General features: G+C 29.8%; 1 protein-coding gene across 1 annotated transcript; it reads right to left on the reverse strand.

Annotated features, from left to right (window-relative positions):
• Positions 1–9834: 9834 nt before the first annotated feature.
• On the reverse strand, positions 9835–10913 carry LOC136076052 (uncharacterized). Its single transcript, XM_065789516.1, has 2 exons — positions 10663–10913; positions 9835–10504 (listed from the first exon to the last, which is right to left on the reverse strand). The coding sequence occupies exons 1-2, from the start codon at positions 10911–10913 to the stop codon at positions 9835–9837; spliced, it is 921 nt and encodes a 306-aa protein (XP_065645588.1).
• Positions 10914–11266: the final 353 nt, after the last annotated feature.

Consider the following 11266-nt stretch of genomic DNA (forward strand, 5'->3'; position numbering starts at 1 on the left):
TTGCTGATAGAAACAATCCAAGTACATATCAAACAAACGCTGGAAAAACTCTGAATAACAACAACTTGTTACTCTCACCAGGAAAGCTTTAGAAGCCTTTTGTCATTTCCGAGCCAAGTACAAGTCAAGCCAATGATTCTGAAATTATTAACTTTTTTAAGCCCTTCTCCGCTGAAAGAAAAAATAAAAGAAAACCTTAAGAGAAAGCTAGCCGTGTAATAGCAGAAGATGCACCAACAAAAAATGTACTGAAGCATATCAAATTATATTCAATATAAATAAAAAATTATAATTATATAATGGTTTTATAAAATTTATTTATCAGTAACTAAAGGAACGCTATTAATTTATTATATGAATCACAAGCATGTGCTTATTTTTTACAAGTACATTTTAAAACGTTCAAATAAATGTCGATTATAAAATTAAAGATTATATTTTTCTACCTTCGATGGTAAAAATTACATCTGAAGAGTTTTAGGAGAAATCGTAAGAGTTTGAACATATTAAAAATAATTTATGTTACCTATAAAATTTAAGACTAACAGTTAACTTTAATTTTTTTACAGGTCACATTGAAACGAGATATTGTGTAAAGAGGTTTTCAAAGAAGTCGTTTAAACAACAATGGAAAAGCTTCCAATTCGCGAGATAACCATTAAAGCATTCACGATTAAAGATTCGTTTAAAAGTTTGCTTAATTTCGACTGTCATTTTGATTACTTTTTTTGAAATAAACCAATCAAGTTAGATATAAATTTGCTTTTTCTGTAAATTTAAAACATTTAAACGTAGTTTTTCAAGATTTGCAACGGGCAAACCTCGTGGAACCCTTACGGGATACCCGGCGGGCATACCCAAATGGGTCCCTTAAGGAAACCGCGGCCAAGATCCGGCGGGAAACCGTTGGTCTACCCATACGGGACCCAGATAACGACCCGTATGGGCCCCGTACGGTACCTGTATGTCAATGTTGGCTGGGCTACCATTACTGTACTACCGTTGAACAACAACCTAGACGGGTATTATTCAACGATTTTAGCGGTTTTAATGTATGTATAGAGCAATAATAATAAAATGTGACCTAAACTTAGTGTGCTATTTCTTATTATGTGAATGTTTTAAATACAAACGACATTAAAAAAACGACACCTCAAAATAAAATAACATGGTTTTTAAGTCCTTTCAAACAACACCAGCAAAATAAAATAGCATGGTTTTTAAGTCCTTTTGAAAAAATTTAACTTGGTTGAATCTTAGGCATTTTTGGAAGAAATTCAATTTTTCCACATGGAATTGCAAGCCTAAATATAGTATAATATAAATAGTATCATAAAATTGCAATGAATAAAAGATAATAATAAAAATACCTGCTTTTTTGCCAAAAGAGTACTTAATAAATACATTAATCAATATACGTCAATAAATTGCTTTACAAAATGAACTCTAATTGTGTGTCAAAAGGATTTAAATTTTTAAATCATATAAATCTCAAAAATGTTAAAACAGCCATGATATCAACATGCCAGAATAGTCTATACTCTCATAAATTACATAACTATTTTTTTAAATACTACTTTTGGTGTAGTTGTAGTAGTAGCTATAGTTAACTGCAACTGCAACAAATGGATATAAATAAAGAACAGACTTTAATAACTGTACCTATTAACAATATCTTATATCGATAACCCTAATTGAATAACTGATGACAGTAAGAAAAAAACAACTACAAAGTGAGCAAAACAAATCATCATGTCAATAATAAAATAAAGAACAAGCAATAATTGACCTAAATTAGACAGTTGTATAACTTTAGACAGCTAGAAGACAGTTACAAAAATAAAATAAGTAATGAACTTTTTAAATATTAACTAAAACATAAGGTACATAAACAAACCAACAATAAAAAACGAAAAAACGTATTTATGTATATTGATTGAATTTAAATATTAAAATAAGTTATTAAAACAAAAGTAGTATAAAAAGGGCGTTCTGGCTCATTTTTTTCAACTATATCTATAACCATAATCTCATATCATATTTAGCCATAAACATATCTATATTCTCATAAGTCATTTCAACCAGTCGAAGTATGAAATGCTGTTTCTATCTCATACAAAAAGTGAATTTTCAAAAAAAGTGTGTGAGCTAGAAAGTATGGTATCATTTCAAATATATTCAAAAATAAAATAATATATAAGATAATATATCAATATATTATGGTTGCAAACTATAAATTCTGAGCTAAAAATTTTTTTTGTAATTCTGTAAATTTTTAAGTTAAGCTATAGCTCATTGATTTCACAAGTGAAATCTAAGCGTAAATGTAATCTAGCTACGCGTAAAAGAAAGCATGTCCTATTACATCAAAACTTCCAGATTGTCCAACTTGTGCATCTCCAGAGTTTAATGTTACTACTAATCTCCTTCCAGTAGGAACACTAGGCATGGAATCAGTAAAATTTCTGTAAAATGAGATAGTAGTAGTAGAACCAATTACTGAACCTGATTGATACAATAATCAAGATGATTCATTGTTAAATGAATTAATATTGACACTGTTCCACGAATAGATAAAAGACTTCTAAACCAAATGAGCAGTGTATACATACACTATTCTGATCAAATCCTTGAAATACTGTATAATTATTTCCGTTATATGGTATCCAAGATTGTATAACAGAGTTAGTATTTATAGGAGAATTGTATGCCTCATATATGCGTTATCTAGATTCCTATCAATTTCCAGATAGTCCAATAATATGCATTCTCATATGTTTAAGATAAACTAGGTGTTTATCTTATATATATGAAGGTTATCAGACCAGCATTGTCTGTAGTGTCTAATAATATATATTCTTTACCATAAGTTGTGTTCATAAATCTAAATGTTTCTGAGTATAATTTAATAGATGACAATGATTGAGGTATTGATGTAGTCATTGTAATATGGGGTTGTATCCAATATGTGACGTTTTGACTAGTTTTATTGTATAACTGAATTACTAGACGAGTAGTAAATGGCAAATCAAGTGTAAAGTATCCTCCTAATGCATTAGCTGTATATACATTACAACCTTGTAAAGAGTTTGCATAAAATGGTCCACCAAGTGGTAAAAGTAATAAATCACAAGCTAAAGGAATACTATTATCTCCAACACTAACTGTAGAAAGGGAGAAATCTCCGATGTAAAGTGTATGATCTGCATATATTCTAAGAAATACATTACCCTGGAACATTATTATTAGGATCTAATCCTTCGAATGCTAACCATAGTTTTCTAAGAATACCAGGACCAGAAGATTGTACAAAAACTGTTGTTGCATCAGCTCCTGTGACATATTTGATGGAATAGTCTGGTATTTTAATCTAAGGCATGTTAAACTTGAATTTGGTACTATCCCTAATTCATTAAGATTAAGTGTTTTGTTATCAACATAATTTTTTGTAGCAGCATCTTGTAAGTTAGTAGGTTCTGCTACATTTATTAATTTATTAGAATTCATACTAATATTACTAGCTACATTATTTTGTCCATCTCTCCTAATGAACAAGTTATTAGCTTGAGATAATGCTAAACCATCTACAGCTAAAGTAGCATCGCGACCGAATATATTCAATAGTCATTTTATATATATATAGAAAAGATTTTTTAACTTTTTTAAAAAAATACCATAGATTATTAATAATATTCTGAAAATCATGTCCCTCATCTAGTTTTTTTAAAACATATAAACACAAGTGTCCACAGAATGAGGTATTTCCAAATTGAACTCTTTTACTATTAGAATAAACATGTCTTTTTAAATAGTTAACAATTTCAACGGGCGGTGGTAGTCCATAAGAGTCATACCAGCAAATCCAGTGAAATCCCTGCGTACTTGAATCTCCTGTATTTAATATTCCACATTCTTTTCTTTGTGTTTTTTTGGGAAATTCATCTCTTACAAATACACCTCTAAAATGTTTTATTTTTAATTTTTGTGCTCCTTTGATCAATTGAAAATTTGTTAGTGTTTCATTTAAAATTATTCCTTCAACATTGATAAGTTTATAACTGTTATTTTCCATTTTTACTTATAAATTAATTTTTTTCTCAAAAAAACAATTTGACTCTTTGGGCTATCTTACCCTACACCCTTTGGGCTCACCTATCCCCACCCTATAGGCTCTTTGACGTATTTATTAACCTCTTTGCCTAATTGACCTATAAATTATTTTCTTTTAGTTTGAAGTGTCCATATGCTAATGTGTGTATACCATCTTCTAAAATAACTCTTTTATCGTCTTCTACGCTTAATGCTATTTTATTGACATCTTCTGTGTAAATTTCATGTGAATATGATCTTATTACATTCATTTTACTAATATGATCTCTTTTATTTAATAAACAATCTTTGTAATCTTCATGTGTTATATACTTTTTAACAACAATATTCTTTACTCCTTTACATATTTTGTTATCTTTACCGTGTACTTTGTAAGAATACAACTTTGATCTGAGTCCTACAAATTCTTCAATTTGTGCTCCTCCGTCTCACCTTTAAACGTTCCTATTACTTTCTTATTAACACCAACTTTAAACCTACATTATTAATTGCTGGGTACTTTGGATTAAACTCACTTGTATCAAATTTGCTTTCAATTTCTTTAGAAATATCGGAATAAAAGTCTTCTGTTTTAATTTAGTATGCTAAAGAATCTGTATCTGTGAATAATAGTTTTGCTTGATCAGCATATTTTTTCTTTATGTAATCATAATGAAATTCATACATTAGATTTTTGCTCAAATCTAATATACACATTTCTAAGTAAATTGGTTAAACATATCTTAATTTTGTTCTTTTCATATGTATTGCTATTAAGTTTTCACCAAATATTATTCTACTTTCAAAGTTCGGTTTTGATGCTAGTTTAATAGCTTTATTTCTGTCTGTTACTAAAATAATTTCAACTCTGTTTTCAAAAGTCTTTTTCAAAATCATTAGTTTGAAAAAAAATCAAATTATCAATCAAAAAATCAAAAATCAAAATCATTAGTTTGATCATACTCATCAGCGATGTACTTATTATTAGAAGTTCCTAACCTATTTGATTTCATACTAATTCCACCTCTTATACCTTTCTTTATCATTAGTATCATATCGTAATCACTTAGCAATTCTAATTTTATTTTTGTTTTCTTCAATGCTGCATCCCAAGCTAATTCTGGTGATGTATAATACCAAGCAGGATCTAATTTATAACTATTCATACAAACATCTCTAAAATTTTCAAAGACGTAAAAGCTAGTAAAAGCACACCTGAAACATTGTACAAGTCATGATAATCTCTAATTATTTTGCAATTAAACTCATTCCATACATTTTGTGCATGTGAGTAATCATCATCACTAATATCTTCATCGTTTAATTTTGAAAATAATGATTCTTTTGGTGGTAATTGTGTCTCATTAAATCTACAGTTATGGCCATTGAAATCCGACAACTGCTGAATACAAAGAAAAACAGTCTATGCATGCGAATAATCAATTTATTTTCTTCCCTGACATCAATGATTAGTTAATTAGCTTTTAGCCAATCACATTAGCGTTTATTTTATTGCACTGTAAAATTTATTAAGCTATATATCTCATTGTAGGGTATGGATTATCATTTAACTGTCACAATTTAATTATGGCTACGAAGGAAGGTCTTCGTGCTAAAATTAAACTTTTATGGGAGGATGGTGCAAGTGAGCGTCAGATATCAGCAAAATTGCGAATGCCAAAATCTACTGTTCATGATATTATACAACTAATCAAAGACACGGGATCCACTGCGCCCAGAAAACGTTTTGTAAAGCTAAAATTACTAGCAAACAAACAGACAATATGATACGCAGGGCTGCTGTGAGAGATCCAACAATATCCAGCACACAAATCAGGGCAGATCTACCTAATGACGTTACAGTCAGCACTCGAACAATTAGAAGACGTTTATTGAAAGATGCAGGTCTACGTTCTCGTCGTCCAGCCCTCAAACCGCGACTGTCTTTAAAGAACATCCGTGATAGGATCGCATTTTGTAGAGCTCACAGACACTGTTCAATAACCAAATGGCGCCGGGTAATGTTTAGCGATGAGACACAAATAAAGCAATTCGCTCCGTATAAGTCATTAGTTCGTCGCCCACATAATGCTGTCAAGCAATGTCCTTCAATTATGGTGTGGGGCGCAATAGCTTCATCTGGTCGATGTGGTATTTATTTAATGCAGAAGGGACAGACTGTTAACTCCCAACAATATCTAAAAATCCTTCAAGAAAAGGATCCAAATTTGATGGAAATTCGTCGTTGCAAAATATTGCAGCATGATGGTGCACCGTGTCACCAATCTCGTCTTGTAAAATCTTGGTTAGAGGATCACAACGTTCAGGTTCTGGGTCCTTGGCCGGGATCATCCCCAGACTTGAACCCAATCGAAAATTGCTGGGTCAAGTTAAAGTCAGCAGTATCCAGAACTAATCCTACATCACTGGACGATCTAGCGCACAAAATTCGTCAATCTTGGATTACTGAAATAACGCCAGAATATTGTCAGGCTCTCGTGGATTCAATGCCAGATCGCATTAATGCAGTCTTAAAAGCACATGGTGGTGCCACTAAATATTAAAAACATTGAATATGTACGATATGTTACATTATAATCATTAATTGTTACTGTTATTCTTTTAATGCTATAATACAATTGTTTATTACTACATTAAACTAGTTTTAAGTAAAATGATACTGGTGGTCGGATTTCAATGGCCATAACTGTATTAATAGAATCAACCCAACTATATGGGTATACACCTTTTCTTAGTAAAAAATCTAATTTTTTAAAATTTATGTATATATTTTTACCTGAATATAATTTTCCAATATTTTTACACTGGTCTTTTGCTAAATTCTTTGATAAAGCATCTAAACTTGAAGGCATAAATCTATAACTATCAAAGAAACGAAGTTTACGTTTAACTTCAAATTTCATACCCTCTTTAATATACTCATCAACTTACATTTCTCTAGAAAAGCTAATATACTTTTCTTCATTGTTTGGTATACAACTCAATTTTCCTCCTGATAGATTCTTTATAAAAAAGTGAGAATCATATCCAGATAATTTGTGAAATAGTTCTGGAAAGAATTTTGGAATTTTATAGTTTAAATTACAATTTTGATGAGCAGCATCTCTATATTTTCCAGTAATATGACAATAATCACGTACTTTATCTTTTTCAAGATCTTTTCCACAAATGTGACATTCTGTTGCTGCATTAAAATCATGCTTGTTTTGAGTAGTAAATATCATCTGTTTTGGAAATTTAATCATACCATAAATTTTCTTAATATCTTCTGCGAAGCTATCAACAAAAATTTGTGCAACATCATCAGTTTCACTACTTGCAGTAAATGTTACAGGACTTTTTTGATAAAACTTTCATCAAAACATTTAATACAATAACAGAATGAACTTGGAATATGTTTTTAATATTGTTTAGTATAAGATTCATTCGGATTTGGTTTACAAGTGTCAACTTTTTTTGATAAAACTTTTAAAGTCTTCATATACTACAAATGGAACTCTCATTGATTTATTGTGACTAGTAAATTGCGTTGTTGAATTTGGTGGTGGAAGTTCGATACGTACTGAATCATGTGTTTCACAATATGATTTATGATTAGATAATGATTCTTCAGAATTAAACCCTAATAAACAATTTCTACAATAATGATTTTTGCAATGTTTATTAGATGTTTGTGATGAAAGTAATCTGCTTAAATTTATTATTAAACAGTAATGATTAGTTTCACCATTTTAGATTAATGGTAAATCTATTAAATGTTTGCAATCATTATTCTTTGATACATGCAAAATATGAACTTCTGAATTTTCATAACCATGTACATTGACACTGATATCTGCATTGTTCTTCTCAAAATGTGTAATTTGATTTAATGATACTGGAAATTCTATTTTATCCCAGTTTATTGTTTCAGCTTGATTTTTAAGCTCTTTATCTACTCTTTCAGAATTTTTATCTGTTTGATTTTATCCCCTTGCGGTACACCACTTAGAACATTGATTATCTTTATATATATATATCATTCTTTATATTAATTATTGCTTTTTTAGTTGCTAAATTTTTATCAAGTGGAATATATGATTTAGCTTTAATAGGATTATACTCAATAATATTTATATCCATCTTTTCAACAGAAACAAATCTCCAACCTGATCCTGCTTGTTGATATATTGATAATGATTCCAAAATTTTCTGCTTTGATACTTCATAAAACTCGTCTAAATCTGTTGTTTCTGATACAACTTGATTATTCGTTTTAAATAGAGCAGATGTGATTATAGTTTCTCCTGATTTAATATCAATACGCTCCATTTCACAATAGAGAACTATATAAACCTTTGAACTTCTATTTTCGTTTAGTACTTTAATAGCGCAATATTTAGAAACATTTATTAAGGATAAAAAATCGCAACCTTCTATCCCTTTAGCTGTATATTGTTTTGTCACATTTTTAACAGATAATTCCTTTAATTTAAATTCTATTGGGTTTTTGTAAAACTTATTATACAACTCAACTACTTTAGATTTTAATTCTTCAATCTTTTCATTAGCTGTTTTTTTACTTTTATTAGGAACAAAAGACATAATCCAATTTGCAATAGAATTATTATTTGATTTTTTTTAAGATATTAGTTGCAATAAGAGGTGTATTAGTATTTTTATATGTATTAGTTGCAATAAGAGGTGTAGGAGTTAAAATTGAAAATGATATATCTGGAATAGGATCATCGAATATATTTCTCTGTTCGACTGATGTAGATTGCTTTTGTGTGCGCTAACGCTTCTAATAATTCACTTTTTCTCATTCTATAATAATTTTAATGTTTCGCTCTTTTGCGATTTGTTTTAATTCTCTGACATTTTTATTTTCCATTTTTACATAGCAAGATTTTTTTTTTTTATTTTTCATTTTCCTTAAATGATTTTTCAATATAAAAAAATCTTGCTAAGTTTTTATCATTAAAAATATTTACAAAGCACATGTAAATATTTTTTATATTTATTCTAATTTTTAAATACATCCCCATCCTCATATTCTACAATAATAAGTAATATTTGGATATTTTGCAATCTTCTGCTCTTTCGTAATTGTCAATGTTCTATATATAAAAGGTGTAGGAGTAAAAATTTCTGAAGATGTTATATCTGGAATAGGTTCATCAAGTATATTTTCCATTTTCATATGAAAAGGTTTTATTTTTTTAATTTTTCAGAATATAATGTTTCAATCTTAAATCCATTATCAACTTTTCCATCACGTAATTCAAGATATCTCCATCCATGCTTAGTTTCACGCATAGCACTATTTAATGATTTATATATTTTAATTTCTACTGTTTCCATGTTAGTTAATTTAACAGTGACTGGTTTTTTCTTTATTGTTCTTAATCTTTCAGATTTTGAATCTATTTCTTCTTTTTCTTTTTCACGATTTTTCCAGGTTTCCCAACTGGATTCTTCTCATTTACTTCCTTCACTGGATGTGTTCTAGGTCTCCCAACTGCTCTTTTCTCATTTGCTTCCTTCACTTCAGTCATAATAGATTCTTTATCTAATAACCCATTTTCCATAGCAATCATTAGCAATGTAGCAAGATTGTTAGATGTTTTTGAAATGTTATTTTCGTCTAATAAATTTTTTAAACTTTTCTTTGTGTGCTTCATTCTTTTAATAGATAAAGAAAAAAATTTAATTAATTTTCAAAAAAATTTAATTTACAAAAATTTAATAAACAACATTCATTTTATTTCCGTCTGATTGAAATTCTATTATTCTATCAGATAATACAACAACATTTGCCTGAGTACCTGCTGGAACAGCTGAATTAAATGTTGCTTTAATTTGTACATCTATCGTTGATGATTTTAATCTTTCTGATTGATAGCTAACATTAAAAACAATGAGTGGGAATAAATCTTTATAGTCAGAAGGATCTATATTGCTGTTTGTGATCAATTCATTCATTCCATAAAAATTTTCTTTGAACACAGCTGCGTCACTATAAATTCTTGGAATTTGCTGATTTGGGAATGACAAATTATAATCAACAGCAGGATATCTTTCTTGATTAAGCATAATGTACATATTTTTCAAGTCACAACAATCAAATAATGAAGGATTAGCAGTTTGGTCTCCACTCTTATTTGTTTGAAATCCAACAATAATGTATTTTGAGTTTTCAGGAGATGTCCTTACACTCAATCTCCAAGAAAATATAGTAGCTTGTGGAACAGCTATAGTATCACACTGACGCGATCGAAAACTTACTGGAATTGTCACTTTTGATTCGATTTGCTTATAAAGGTTAAACCTTTCTGCATCTGCTGGGATCTCATGTGATTTAAACAATGATATTTTACTAAAATTAACTTTTCCTGCAGCTACATTAGCAAGCCTAAAAATTGCGTTATCATCAGTATTTCTTACAAGAGTTATGTTATGTTTAAGCCCATAAATAACTTTTTCGAAATCATCACAGAATCCAAAAATGCGCCTTAAAAGTACGTTAAATGAAAATGTTCCTTTTGTAGTTGGTTTCTGAATTAGGTATGCTTGTCTTGTTGCAAACCCTTATCAGCAAGTACTGCTGTTGTTGTATTATCTTTATACCACAATTGATTTAATCCTTGCGCTAACTGAAAGTCATTTGAGTAATTAAGCATTCCTAACATTGTAGTTGCTTGACCTGGAGAAAAAACAGTTTCTTTATCTTGGTTTGATAATTGGTATGTTATTTGTCTGAATAAATGCATAATACCATTATTTGTAAGCGCCACTCCATCTGTATTAGCATAAGCTTCCATCAGCTTTAACAAGTTGTCCTTCCAATAAGAGAAAAGCCTTAGATGGAAGTGTGAACAAATCTTGTTGCTCAATGTCAATTCTTATTTGTCCAGAACTTATGTTTGTACCAGTCGCTGGTTTATATTCATGGAATTTAAATCATTACAATTCCGCAAGTCTACTACGCAAGTCTACTACGCAAGTCTACTACGCAAGTCTACTACGCAAGTCTACTACGCAAGTCTACTACGCAAGTCTACTACGCAAGTCTACTGCGCAAGTCTACTACGCAAGTCTACTACGCAAGTCTACTACGCAAGTCTACTACGCAAGTCTACTACGCAAATCAACTAGGCAAGTCTACTACGCAAGT

The sequence above is a fragment of the Hydra vulgaris genome, chromosome 02 (genome assembly GCF_038396675.1).
Source record: "Hydra vulgaris chromosome 02, alternate assembly HydraT2T_AEP".
Taxonomy (NCBI): domain Eukaryota; kingdom Metazoa; phylum Cnidaria; class Hydrozoa; order Anthoathecata; family Hydridae; genus Hydra; species Hydra vulgaris.